General features: G+C 34.1%; 1 protein-coding gene across 1 annotated transcript in view; it reads left to right on the plus strand.

The window, feature by feature from the left end:
• The window catches only part of LOC114331887 (uncharacterized), a 507,499-nt gene that overhangs the window by 117,336 nt on the left and 374,501 nt on the right, over positions 1-15,662 (plus strand). Inside the window, exon 2 of the mRNA XM_028281578.2 lies at positions 5,532-5,743. Within this exon, the coding sequence (XP_028137379.1) occupies positions 5,738-5,743 (6 nt within the window). The 5' untranslated portion in view covers positions 5,532-5,737. The remainder of the gene's footprint in view (positions 1-5,531; positions 5,744-15,662) is intronic.

Here is a 15,662-nt window from a genome sequence, read left to right on the forward strand (position 1 = left end):
CTTTTTATAGCACCAATACCTTGTACCGATAAGGTAGCAGAAGAATGTCTAATACCTAACTGACGAATACAAGACTGAGATACAAAAGAGGTCATGCTGCCCCCATCAATTAAAGCTCGAACAGGTTGATACAATCCACAACCATCCATAATTTCTACCACAGCAGTAGCTAACAAAACGCTCGAGTTTTTTGAGGTAACACTACCTAATGATGCAACATGTGAGCTCAATGTTCCAGTATTAACCTGAGCATCAGAAGAAGCAGTAGTTGGAACGGCAGCAACAGAAGTAGCGCCTTGAGTGGCACTTTCAGAACTTTTAAAATGTAAAAGACTATGGTGGGATGAATTACAATGACAACAACGAGAGGTGACACTACAACTACGAGAATCGTGTTTTTCTAAACATTTAAAACAAAGACTTATTCTCTTACAAGCGTTGTACTGTTCATAAGGAGATTTATTTAAAAATAAAGAACAATCTTTTAAATGGTGATCGGCAGAACATAACAAACAAGTCGTCGCATTAGGCTTCGAAAAAAAACTATAGCGATTATTGACTTTAGAACCATTTTTATTTGCATTGTGTTTAGAAGGCGATTTATTTTTTCTATTAGAATCCTTGGGAGAACACGGCGACAACAAGGATGAGTCAAACGAAATGCATTGACTTTCCAGGAAATCAGATAATTGAATAAAAGTAGGCATTTCACTAGACCCATGTAATAATTCAAACCGTTGGTGAGTCTCCTCGTCAAGCTTGGTGAGAATTTTGTAAGCTAACACAAAATCCGAAATTTTATAACCCAAATTTTCTAAAGCTGATAAATTTTCCGAAAAGGTATCAATTAAATTACTATAACTATCAGAATTCTTAAACATAGTTGCGGGAGCTTCTTCAATTTTGCACCAATGTGCCATTGCACGCAAACGTTTATTTAAATACCTATTTTTTAATTTATCATAAATCCTAACATAATTTTCTCTAGCTAAAGGCAAGGATTTAGCTAACCTTAAAGGAGGCCCTTCTAAACTTCGAATCAAATACGTTAATTTTTCCGTATCATCAACGTTAGGTCTACGGTGCACAAGCGCATCGAACAAGTCAAAAAAAGTAATTGCTGACGTAAACTCACCGGAAAATTTAACTAATTCTAACTGCGGCAAGCGAACATTACTAGGAGGTTGTACTGCATTCGAAGCGGCGATATTTTGCTCATTTTTTTGACTATTATCATCATTTTCAAAGAGATCCGCGAAATTAGCCTTGATCTGATAATAATCATTTAAAAATTGGGAACGAATAATGTCCTCAGAATCTAATTGAGCATCCGTAGGTTCAGAGTTCAAAAGATTTGTAACGATGTTTTGATGATTTTTATTAAAACTCTCCAAAACATCGTCTAACTCTGAGTACCGAACACGAAAAAGCGACTGCTTATGAACCTCTGTAAGAGAAGAATTGGATAAACGCAATAACGTTTCTAAATCGTTCATTGCCATTCTCCTTTGAAACGTATATTTTTTCAATTTATCAGCCATTATGGAGAAAAAAGAATAAAAATTTGTTTAACGTACTCAACGATAAAATTAAAAATACAAATAATCAACGATCCCCTGGTCAAGCTGCCACTGGCATAAAGAGAACGCAATTTTAACTATAAATAAATTCAAATAGCTAATATTTTACAAGTTTAATGACCTAAACAATTAAACTTAATAAATTTATCAAAAAACAAGAATCCTTATCAAGCTGCCGTAAAGGCGAGGACTTTAAAATTTGAAAACTCACAAAATTCTGTGTATTGAATACCTGAAAACCATTCAAGGTCAACCAATTGACATTACCTGCTAGACAAGAAAAGAAGCAAAAACTGTACGCAATGTTTTTTGGGCGTTATTTCAAAATGCAAATTTTATTATATTATTCAAAATTAATTGTTAACAAGCAATTTTGTATACAAGCGAGGAAAAACAAGCCACCCCAACAATAATTGAACAATTAATTATAAAAGCAATAAAGTTTAAATTCTTTAAAAAACCGACTATCAAAACACCTCAAAAAACAATATCCACGTTCGAAGTGACCAAAATGTGCGTTCTTTGATGTTAGGATCTCAAATAGGGGCTGATTCTTTGTTTTCTAAAGGAGCTCTGACACCGGTTCAATAAAAAACTTAAACATGAGCAAAAAAGGAATAGAATAATTAAATGAGGCGCAAAGAGGTCCACTTACCAATTCAATCACTGCATTTGGTCTTCCAAGAGGGCCCTCACCTGCATTTAACACTGCACCAAGTCCGTGGTCCTTCGAGCCGGATTGTAGAGGCACTAGCTTCTCTTAATTTTGACGAACACTACTAGGCTCCAGTTTTTGCACTCATTAAAGCAAACCTCTTTTCTATCGCGATAAAAGGCAAAATAACTAGAGTTGGGACTATTTGCCTTCCTCGTGTAAATAAGTTAATTCAAATTTAAATGAAAATACAACAATTTGTAATAAATTAGAATAGAGAGAAAGTATAAGAAAATCTCATACGGAAGTAAAAAACTTCAACTTGTATTCTGGTATAAAATCGTTTATTTAAAAACTATCTAAAAAGTCATCCAAATGGATTGCAAAACGTTTTCGTTCTAATTCAGAACATCTTCAGTGCATTCTGCAGAGTAGTTTGAAACTAGCACGCCATTTAAAGTGGTAACCCCATAATATATGGTTTAAATATGTTATTTTTACAAAACATGGTGAATACAAGTCGATGTTATTAGATATAATAGAACACATGCTCAAAGGACAACATGGTTCCCTGCTCGAAAATGCTAGGTACTTGCCAGTACAATAGCAGTTTTTTTCCCATTGATTTTAGAAAGTATAAACATATACTATATCCGAGTTATTGAGGTACACTAATCAGAATCAATTTTCCTGAATTTTAAACAGAGACAGACACAATGGATGATATGTAATCCTTTGTCACCTACCTAGTGTACTAGTATTTCACATGGTATTAAATCAATGCCTGGGGATTTATTTCTCGTTAGTGATTTCATTGCATTTTTGACTTCAGCGAGTAAAACAGTAGGTTCTCTAGGGTAGTCAGAGGGCCACTAATTTTTTGCTGGTACCTCGTTATTTTTATATAGCTCGCCAGAGTAGTTTCGCCATGTTTCCAATATTTCGTCAGTATTGGTCTTTAGATTACCTACCTTATCTACTACAGACCACGTTGGATATTTAAATCCTCTGTTAAGGAGTTTTATCTTCTGAAATAAATCTTTTATTCATTTCTAGAGCCATGTTCCTCTATCTCTCTGCATATTTGGGAGATTTAATCAGCTTTGTCTTTGCGGCACTGTTTTCTGATTTCTTTTGATAACGCTCTGTATTCATCGTTTGTTCAGTATCTAGTTTTATGTGGTTTTCTGCGTTGAATCACATAAGGCCAGTATAAGAAAAATAAAAACGTATGCTTTAAAACGAAGCCCTGACATAGCAAAAATAGAGGAAATGCTGGAAACAACAGAAGATGAGAATACTGAGAAGAATCACAGGAAACACGCTGAGAGACCAAGTAAGAAGTGACGAAATCAAAACAAAATGTAATATACCAGATATAAAAGAGTGATCAATAAATATAAAAAAATAATAAATCAATCACATCAAAAGAATTGCGCACATAAGAGTCGCTAAAACTCCAAGGGACAAAGTACCAAGTGATAGAAGAAGTATAAGCCGACTGCGCAAGAGATCGAGTGACAACTTTTCCTAGAGACCACAACCAGCCGCTGAACAAGCAAAATTGCTTATGTAAAGGAAGAAGAAGAAGAAAAAGATAACCAGTTTCTTTTAGTGTTTAGCATTCAATATTGTAGTTGTGGCTAATAGTTAGTTTTATTATTATTTTCTTGTACCTAATGAATAGTTTTATTATTTTTTTATAATGTCGAAAGAAAATAAATATTTGATTCCTAAAACACAGATTAGTTATTTGGCCTGGATCCTGCGTACCAAAAATGTTTATTTATAGTAAGCTGAAAATTTGTTACTATATTAACGGTGTCTAGTCAGACAAACTTAGAAGTATAAGAACACTGAAACAGGGGAAGTTTTAAATATTGTGGAACAGGTTACAAGTTTCGAACGTCAGCCTACGAAAACGTCCAACGGATTATGTAGGACAGAACTTTCAATTGATCTGTTACCTTTCATTAAATTATCATGCAAAATTCAGACTGCTATTTACTGCCAACAAAATTCCTGTTATTTTAGGTATTCTATGTGTCGGACTTATTAAAGTTGCCAACATATTTATCGGACAAAATTTTTTTCATCCTTACTAACTTATTTACTTTTAACACATAAGCTAAACGCTTGGACAGGTCGAATCGTATAATAATCATAGTATATTATAACATCAATGTTTCGAACTTGCCACGGTCCGCCTTCAGATGACAGTGATAACTTTGATTTTTTTAAATGGGAAAGTACATCATGTGACACCTAATTTAAAAGCTTTTGAAAGACTGAGTACAAAAATGTATAATACTTTAATCCTTTTTGAGACTGTAGGCGCAGAATTTCGGTCGGATTATTTTGAAATGTATTCATTTTTTCTTCGAATTTTGAGAAAACTAACGGGTATTATTGAAAAATTTAAACGCAGAATGAAATATTACAGTATTATCGAGGGTCAAAAGTCCCTGAGAACTTCTATAATGATTATTTTAATAAGTCACAGGGGTGAAAAAAAAAAGAAAATTTAGTCGGATTTTCAATTTCAAATATATCATTCAAAAGAAATTTTTGTTTATTCTAAGGGGCTTTCAGCCCTCTGTAATAATGTAATCTTTTATTCTGCGTTTAAATTTTTCAAAAATACTAATTAGTTTTCTCAGGATTCGAAAAAAAATGAATTCGTTTAAAAACAATTTGATCGAAATTTTGCGCCTACACTGTTAAAAAGGATTAAAATATTATACATTTTTGTAATTAGTATTTCAAACGTTTTTAAGTAAGCTATCACATGATGTACTTCCCTATTTAAAAAAATAAAAGTTTTGCCTGTCACCTGAAGAGGAATTGCGTAAAGTTCGAAACACTGATGTTATAATATACTTTGATTATTTTAAAAATCGACCTGTTCGAGCGTTTTGCTTATGTGCTAGAAATAAATAAGTTATTAAGGGGGGTAACACTTATTCCAGCGCACTGTATAAAGTTTGCTATTGAATAAACTTAAAAACAACCAGCTAATTTGCACAATCATAAACTTGTCAGGATGACACGTTTCACAATAAAAATCACGTTCCATAAATTAAACTTCCCCTGTTCCAGTATTCCCATACATCAAAATTGTTCTGACTAGATAACTTGTTTGTTAAGCTATTAACAAATTTTCAGCTTGCTAAGAATATACTTTTTTGATTCGCGGGATCCACACTTATTATATCTTTAACAATAATAAAGGGTCTGCTCAAACCAATTATCTTTTTTGCTTCCCACAAAGTTATAATATATACAATTTTTTTCAGAAACCCGCTGATACGAGTCTTAGTGGTCCAAGCACGAACACTCACACACCGAACGAAGAACAATAAAGTGACTTTAATTAAGCTGATCATGATGGAACACCGATAGAGCCGTTAGATCGTGATTAAACCATAACGAACTTCTATTTTATCAGAAGCGAAAGATTGGGACAGAAAAAAAATCCGTTGAGGAATGCTTTCATACCGTCATGCAGGTAAGTTTGAAATACGTTGATTACTTTTTGTAGGGTTGTATTTAATATTCATATTCGAGAGAATATGTACCTGATACGTAAAAAAGTTGCAATAATAACAACGTTTGATCGTAAAACCACTGTTATCTAATATGCCTGGGTGTTTTTAAAACGTTTTTATATAAAAATCCACAAGGAAAAAGTTTTCCTGTAGTTGGCTGTATACCATATTATACAAAAAACGACTAAAATCCTTTATAAAAGGTATAGATTTAAAAATCCCTAAAAAGGGCTACATCACAGAACTAGTTTTCGATTGGACCAATCATCATCAGTGCTTACCTAAAATGAATATAACCTGATAAGATAATGCAAAGTTTTTAAAGTTTTGACTACGGTTTTAAGAAAAGTTGTAGGTTATACTCAGATGATCTAACATGCTAACCACCAAAATACAATATTATAAGAATATATGGATAAAAACCCTTTAAAAGTGATCCGTCAAGGAGACATAGATGGGATATGTGAACTTAAACATGGATGTTCAAAATATTCAATGTAATATGCTCGAGGTACCATCATCATCATTCTCTTTGCCTTATCCCTATGCGGGGTCGGCTTCCCTAATTGCATTTCTCCACACAATTCTATCTTGGGTCATATCAATGTTAATCCCCTTTACCAACATGTCCTGCCTTATCGTCTCCCCCCAGGTCTTCTTTGGTCTTCCTCTCCTACTCCTTCCAGGAATCTGCACTTCAGCTATTCTTCGTATTGGGTGATTAACGTCTCGACGTTGAACATGATCAAACCATCTTAACCTATGCTCTCTCATTTTGGCATCATTTGGTGCCACACCTAGACTTCCCCTAATATACTCATTTCTAATCTTATCCTTCTTTGTCACTCCACTCATCCATCTAAGCATTCTCATTTCCGCCACATGCATTCGTTGTTCCTCTTTCTTTTTCACTGCCCAACATTCAGTTCCGTGCATCATATCCGGTCTTAGGGCTGTTTTATAGAATTTTCCCTTCAACTTCATTGGAATTTTTCTGTCACATAACACACCACTCGCTTCTTTCCACTTCATCCATCCAGTCCTAATTCTACTGCATGCATCTCCATCTATTTCTCCATTACTCTGTAATACCGATCCTAGGTACTTAAAACTATTGCTTTTCACAATCATTTCACCACCCAAAGATACCATTTTATTTGTAGTAACTCCATCTTTAAATGAACATTCCAAATACTCTGTTTCTGTCCTACTAACCTTTTGCCTCCAGAGCTTGTCTCCACTGTTCCAGTTTTTGTTCTAAGTCTTTTTCACTATTTCCTATTAACACTACATCATCAGCATACATTAGGCACCATGGAATACTACCCTGTAGTTTCGATGTTATCTGGTCCAAAACTAATGAGAATAAATAAGGACTAAGCACCGAGCCTTGGTGCAATCCTACTTTCACCTGAAATTTTTATCAGTCTCTCCCACACCTGTCCTAACACTTGTCGTTACTCCCTCATACATATCTCTCACAATTTTTACATATTCGCCAGGGACTCCTTTCTTATTGGGAGCCCACCACAGAATCTCTCGAGGAACTCTATCATATGCTTTCTCAAGATCAATGAATACCATATGAGCGTTGGTCTCTTTATTCCTGTATTTTTCCATCAGTTGCCTTATAATGAAAATTGCATGTGTTGTTGATCTGCCCTGCATAAAGCCAAATTGATTATCGGATATTTCGGTTTCTTCACGTTTCTTGATAGATGGGATATGTGAACTTAAACATGGATGTTCAAAATATTCAATGTAATATGCTCTAGGTACTATCTGAGCTCTAAATCGACTTGTTAACATGTTGACTGTATGGTGGCAAGTGGCGATGATATGGGGACTATTGAACGATGACATGACAGAAGTGACAGTTCCACAGGAAGTTGAAAAATTAACCTGTCAGTTTTGAAGACTAGTGTGTAAAACTTGAAATTAAGAAAAGTAACAACAATCACTCCACTGTGATAAATAATCAATTAAAATAAAATAAACTAGATGTTGTAGTTATAAAAATGTATTCACGTATGTTGTTAATGGAGGTGGTAGGCAAACCACATTACACAAAAATTAACGGAAAACTAAAATCAACAATATCAAACCCTATTGTCAATATACCCAGAATTTAGAAAAGCATTTTGTGTTGATTTAAAGTTATCGAGTTTATTTAACTTATTGGTAGCTGTTGGAACTTGTGTAAGTTTAAAAAGAGGTCATAGTAGGGGTGACTGAAGTGTAAAAATGTCTTAAATAATCTAGGGGGATATAATATCATTAAAAAACAAGCTCAGACTTAGGCGCCTAATTCCTAAGGACCCCGCAGGCTACCCGGAAGCCTAAGGGTTTGAAACCAAACCGTCATAAGATGTAGTCGACAGTAGGGGGAGGAGAGGATGAAATATAAGCTGTATATGAGGAAATTAATGAGAATGGAACATGAACGGGATCCAGAAAGAAAAATAAGACTTTTTGATTTGGTTTTAGTATAGATAAGTTTTATATGTCATGGTTACAGCAGATTGAATAGATGGTGTGAAAATAGTCATATGTAGAATTATCGGGGTGGGTTGTATATAGATGAAAACTTAGTTAATGTGGATGTGTGTGGATGATGATATCGGTAATTTATATGTATGTTATGGATAGATGAAAGTGGTTTGATGGATGAAAATAAAAAGAAGATTATTGTGGAAAGTACCAAATCAATTATAAGTGTGAATGTGAGCATGCGAAGGAAGCAGTAAAAGGGGTGGAAAGTAATATTGTAAATGTGTTAAGAAAACAGTTGTCGGTGGAGTGGTTGGAAGTCCCGATTGAACGAAACATGGCGGTTGACACAGTTAGGACTTTTTTGTTTTCCTTTGATTATTTCTAGGTCCTTGTACAAGTCCAATTTTAAGAAGTCTTTCTGCGGGATGTTGTGAAGTAGAGAAACATCATCTGGGATATTCAAAGTATGATTTTTATATTTAAAATGTTGAGAAAAGGTAGAGGTGTTCTCTCTTTTGGTGTGTTCAAGAGAACGAGAAGCAAGTGATCTACAAGTTCTTCCTATTTAGTAGCATCACAGTCAGAACATTGTAGTCTATAAACACCACTACGATTCATGTACTTGATACTATTTTTGAAATTGGATAGAGTTTGTCCTAAGTTGTTGGATACTTTAAAAGAAATTTGAATGTTATCTACTGATCTTTTGATAATATTTGCAATATCCCCAAATGGCCAATCTTGGTGGAGAGGTATAGAAGCATAAGTAGGTTTGATTGTCAAATCCCTAGGGAACGCAGCATGTCTTAAGACCTTAAGCTGTCTTTTATGAATGAGCTTGTTTATGATGTGTGGATCGTAACCGTTATTGAAGGCTATTTGACGAAGTGTATTTAATTCTTTAATATAATTGGATTGTGATAAGGGAATGGTTTCAAGACGGTGTATGTAACTGTGAAAGGCGGCAAATTTGTGTGACATGGAGTGGTTAGAATATAGTGGTATGACATGGTTAGTCTGTGTCGGTTTCCTAAAGATACTGAAATCGAAGTGGTCATTTAATCTGGTAATAGTGAGGTCAAGAAAATTAATTGACTGGGATGACTCTAATTCCATGGTGAATTTAATATTGGGGTGGATTTGATTGGTTTTAGAAGGTAATAAATCAGCTGTATTCGAGTTACCTGAGATGATGAGTAAACAATCATCAACGTAACGATGCCAATGGAGAATTTCAGGATTTTTCATAATATGTACGGATTCTAAATGATCCATAAAGATGTCAGCTAGGAGAGGATATAGGCAACTATCCATGGCTAAACTATCAGGTTGTCTATAATATTTATTGTTGAATACAAAGAAGTCTTGAGCTAGACAAAATTGCAATAATTGAATAATTGAATTGGTGGTAGAATTGGTAATAGAACTTGCTTTTAGAAGAGAATGTACCAGATTAATAGTTTCTTGTTTTGGAACCGAAGTAAAGTTTTTATATACTTCGCCTGTTATTTATCTGTCTCTTTGTCCGGGAAAAATTTTGTAATCGATTTTATACATACTTCCCGACTAGGTAGAGATCTGAAATTTTCATAGCTTAGAACTACAGTAAAACCTCCATTAACCGAAATAATTGGGGGAGGCCGTTTCGGATAACAATAATTTTGGTTAAAAATAACATTGTTTTTTTTTGTATTCTCCTTGTATCAAATTACATAGTATTCTTAGTCAAAGTTGGTGTTAAAAAATACTATAAGGTGATTCCGTACTGCGTTACAAGTATATTTAATTGCGTTCTTTAGTTCTCCTTCTTTTGACCTATCATGGGATCATTCCCCTTTCTTCATAGAGCTACTAAGCCAAATTCATAATTGTCCTAAACTTTTAACACTTTGTAATAAAAGAAAAAAAAAACATCCGTTAACGTAAACTTGCCTCATAAAAGTGACAGTGACATAGAAAATGCAGTTATTCACTTAACTACAATTATTCAGCAAGCTGCTTAGTCGTTCACCCCAGAAATTACCTACACAAAACTCCGAGTCGTATCCTGCTCATTTAAATACACTTATACTGGAAAAATGAAAACCAAGAAAGGGGTGGCAGCTCACTAGGCACCCAGAAGATAAAACAAATCTTTATAGAGAACAATGATTAACAAATTAATATAGAGAATCATAAGATTCGATTCCAGCAATAAAATCTCTAGTAAATAACTTTTACTTTTATTTTGTTAACTTGCCCAGAGTATTTTGGAAAATATAATAATTTTAATGTTTGAAAAATGAACAGAAAAAGCCAAACAATATTTTTTAAAGCAATTTAATAAAAAATAGATAACAATTAAATAAAACAAAAAAGTATTTAAAAAACAAATTGAAACTAGTTGTTTTAGAGTCAATAGCATAAAAAATTTCAACGTAAAACGAATAATATTTAAATTGTTTTTATTAATTTTTTTGTTTTTTTTTTGGTAGTCCTTATGCAATCTTCAGTTTGCGTGGGCACGCTCCTAATCAAATTATCAACATTTTGTTGTGGTAGGTTGCTCCATCCTTTAAGAGCAGCTTGTACTAGCCGTGCGGTGTTTTGTGGATTTTCTCGGCAAGCTCTAATTTTTCTTTTAAGCGTAACCCACAAATATTCGATAGGGTTAAGCTCGGGTGAGCAAGCAGGCCACTCCAAACAAGGGATACCTTCTGCTTCAATGATGCCTCTAGTCACTCTAATAGGATATGGAGGTCCATTATTATGCATGAAAATTAAATTTTCTCGTACTGCATCTCTCCAGAGCCTAACTACAGGTTATCAACATACCTGTGACCAGTTAATGTTGATTAGATGAAAATTCAAGGAGTTTTTTACGGACCACAATTATTCTTCAGAACATTACAATTCCCCTTTTATATTTTTGTGAACAGATCTGAGAGTTTTCGTTTTTGCTTGTCTTCCTCGACCTCTAATTATACGATTTCGTGGGTTATCTGATTTTGTTTCAATCCTGACTTTTTCTGAAAAGAGCAAATTTTGTCAATTCCCAATATTCCAGTTTTGGTGGTGAAGACATCAATTTAGGCGATCAATCTTTTGCTGCATGGATAACTCGGGAACTCATAGCTGTCTCCTGCTGTATACTTCTTGGCGTAAATATTTCTTCTCATCGTTTCAGCTGAAACAGTTACATCTGTAGCTTCCAAAAGCTGCCTTTGGAGCTGCTGGTGGGAAACAGCTGGATGTCTTCCAGCTGATTGGACAACTAAACGATCGTGGAGAGCCATTATTACTTTTTGGCGACTTTCCCTTGATTTATTTTTGAGCTTTCCTAGTTCCTGTTACCTAGCATAGGTTTTGGACAGAACACCCTGTGTTATGCCTAGCTCTGCAGATATGTCCCTCTGAGAACATTACTTGCTCCACAAGACCAATAAAATTTTCCCGTCGTAAATTCTATAACCCCATAGGAGGCATATTTTCGTTTTTGGACGTAAAAGTTGGTTTATTTATTTTCGTTAAATTTGTAACTCAAGCAATTAACCTATACCGTACCGAGCTGTACTATCTGATTGTCTTATCGATTTGTTTATTTTCAATAAAAGACTTTATTCTTATTCTTTTCAATAAAAGCAACAATAATAAGTTTTTTCAAAAGAAATAAATAATATTCTTTTGAAATACATGTTGTTTGCATATAAATTTGGGTTTGTGTATTGTATATGATGTTACTAACAACGGTAATTTATAACCTTGGATAGGGGTATTTATTGATTTGTTCTTTTATCGAGTACAAAACATACGTTACTCTATATTTACGTGAATACGTGTCATAACTGCTGCTCTATCCCATCTTTCATGTTGGCTAATTGACAGGTGGGATTTGTAAAAACTCAATGAAAATAAACAGAATATTTTTGAAGAGATATATGTAGAACTTTTCTGTAAAATGTAGCTGACACTGCATTTTCAAGGATATTAAGTTAATTACCATATTATGAATGTAATTGGTTATGGCCTCATATTATTAGACCAGGGTATTTAGCACAAAATAAATCGATTTTTAAACAATACCTAGAAACTTGCAACTTTTTGTATGATGTTTCGGATGATATCAAGAAAAAAGCCTGCTATAAAAAAGTGAAAATATATACTTGCATTTTAAAGCGCAAAAAATACATACAATAATGTAAAGGCACGTCTAAAGAGGTGTATTAAGGACCAGTTTTTGTTACTCGGAAGATGTTGGTGTCACTAAAGAAGAATATGCCATCAAAACCGGCCACAGGAGCACCTGGTGCTCAGATTCACTGCTAAGGCACGTAATCTGGTGTTTCGAGGGTGGCTGACACTAATTGGATACAAAGAGATTATTCGGGGGTTTTTGGGAATGAAAAACAAGAATACGCCATCAGAACCGACCTCCAGTGCACCTGGTGCGTAAAAACCCTATAAACTCCAGACGATAACATGCCTTAGCAGTAAGTTGAGAACCAAGTGGTCCGAAAGTCAGTGCTGACGTCGTGTTCGTATTCAGCGACCCCAAAAACCGCCTAGTGATCAATTTGCAGAAACCTTTCGAAACTCTAGAGGATGACGTGAACCTAGACACCAGGTGCTCCGGATGCCATTCTGATGGCATATTCGTTTTCAGCAAACTCAAAGCCCCCTGTTTGATAAATCTGTTTGCATCAATTTAATGCCGATAATCCTCGAATTCCAGAAGATCACGTGCCTTAGCTGTGACACTGGGCACGGGATGCACTTCTGGCTGCACTTTATGTACTCTAAAATGTAAGTATGCATTTTAACCAAATTTTCTACATATAGTAGACTTTTTCATGACATCATCGTGAACACAATGCAAAAATTTGCAAATCTCTGGAAGCTGTAAAATAGAATTTTCTGTTGTTTTTAGTGCTAAATTCGCTGTTCTATATAGTGCTGAGCGCGCTAATAACTGGCAAAATAATGCAATAGGTGAAAAATATATTAAGTTTTGAGATAAAAAGAAATTAAACTGGTCGAGGTGGGAAATTAAGCGGTAAATTCCTACAAATTTACAATATATTTATTGTTTTCCACCTTTAAACGAGTTTGGCAGCTGCCAGTGTGACAGTGACAGTTTTAGTTGACATACTCGTTCGATCCGTCAAAAGATGGGAAACAATAAATAAAATGTAAATCTATAGGTTTTTATCGCTAAATTTCCCACTTCCAGTAGTTTCATTTCTTTTTATCTCACAACTTATATTTGTTTTCCACCTTTTGCGTTATTTTGCCGGTTATTAGCGCGCTCATCACTGTATAGTCTCTCTTTATAAGCTGATATTTGAATAGTCTAAGTATTTCTTAATTATCTCATATATCTGACCTCGCGAACTTAGCTGAGTTATTAGCTGATTTTTGATATTATGTTTTCTTTTCTGCAATAATCTAAACCTACTGGGAGAGCAAGCAAGGATTTTTGCAGTTACTCAAGCGCGTCAGATTATGACATGGGAACAAACCTTGTACCCTGTAAAGGTACCCCTACCATATACTGGATCTTAATGCAAGGGACTACATTAAGGGGGCTGTGAAAAAAAAATCTATCCATAAAAAACTCGAAATCGTCAGATTAAGATAAGGTAAGTTAATTATATACAACACACTGTGTATTTCGAAAATCTGACAGTTTGAGCAGGCATAAGGAAATGGGGAGTCAAAAAGTTTCACAAGATAAATGCGAATATTTTGAGAAATAAACGTCAGGTCTAAAAACTTCAATATACACTTATTCAATATTTTTGAAAAATCTATCGAATTACACCAAACACAGTTAGTTTAAAATATTAAAATAGGGGTCCCCATTTATTTATTGCATATTTCAACTCCTTACGTAAAAATAAATATCTTTTATTCGAGACATTTTTTCGAATTATGAATAGATGGCGCTATAATCGGAAAAAACGATTGTTGGAAATGGAAAATTAAATTAAGAAATGGAAAGTCCCCATTTAAATGGAAAATTTTACTTAGCTTTTTTTGTTTTAGCACCTAATCTTCAGAACCCAATAGGTCCCTTACGGTAGGGGAGCCTAAGCAAGGATTTTTGCAGTTACTCGAGCGCGTCAGATTATCATATGGGGAGAAACCTGGTACCCTGCAGATATGTACCTCTACCATATATTGGCTCTTAACACGGGGAGTGCGTTAAGGGGGGTCCGAAAAGAAAATCAATCCTTAAAAATACTCGAAATTGTCAGATTAGGATAAGGTAATTTAAGTACATGCAAAAGAGTGTATGTTTCAAATATCTGACGATTTGAGAGGGGCGTAAGGAAATAGGCGAGTCAAAAATTTTACAAAAAAAAGCGAATATTTCGCGAAATGAACGTTAGATAGAAAAACTAAAAACTGCTTTTTAATATTTTTCAAAAATGTGTATAAATGATGCCAAACATGACCCCTACGGAGATGGGTGGGGTTAAATTTAAAATTTTAAATGCAAATCCCGCGATATTTCGCAAAATAAACATCATATCGAAAAACTGCACAATACACTTATTTAATATTTTTGAAAATCTATCGAATGGTACCAAATACGAGCCCCCAAGAAGGTGGGGTGGGGGGTTACTTAAAAATCTTAAATAAGAGCCCCGAATTTTTTTGCAGATTTGGATTCTTTACGTAAAAATAAGCAACTTTTATTCGAAACATTTTTTCGAATTATGGATAGATAGCGCTATAATCGGAAATTACGATTGTTGGAAATGGAAAATTAAAACAAAAATGGCAAGTCCTCACTAAAATGGAAAATTTTACTTAAATTTTTTTGGTTTTAGGACCTAATAATCACAACCCAATAGGTAACCAAAGCACTCGAGTGACTGCACTTTTAGCATACTTTGCTCCCCTACCACTACTATTAGGTTTAATAATAATCATTAAAAAATGAGCTAATTTACTTAGCAACAAAGTAACCATTTTAGACAAGTAAGGATCTGTTTTTAGGCGGATGTGAGAGGTGGCATTCAGATTTTTGCGGATAAAGTTAGGTGATAACTTCGTTAATAATAATTGATTTATGCTTCTTCTCAAATATTCCCGGAACATCAATAAAAAAAATAAAATATTTAAAAATTTCAAAAAATTTCGTTTTTTTTTCTACTTTTTTTGCTTATAACTTATAAAATATTCATTTTAGAACAAAGTCCTTTAAGAATAAAACAAAGATAATTAAATTTTCTACCAGATGCGATTGGATAAAAATGTATTAACTTATCACCCTTGCTTCAAAATAGCAATAAATATAAAATAAGTGGACAAAACAAGCCTGTCTTTATTCAATGATTTTACATCACTTAGGTTACAATTGGAACCTTCCTAATTCGCTTAGAAAATTTTTGTAATGTG

Source organism: Diabrotica virgifera, chromosome 4 (genome assembly GCF_917563875.1).
Source record: "Diabrotica virgifera virgifera chromosome 4, PGI_DIABVI_V3a".
NCBI lineage: Eukaryota > Metazoa > Arthropoda > Insecta > Coleoptera > Chrysomelidae > Diabrotica > Diabrotica virgifera.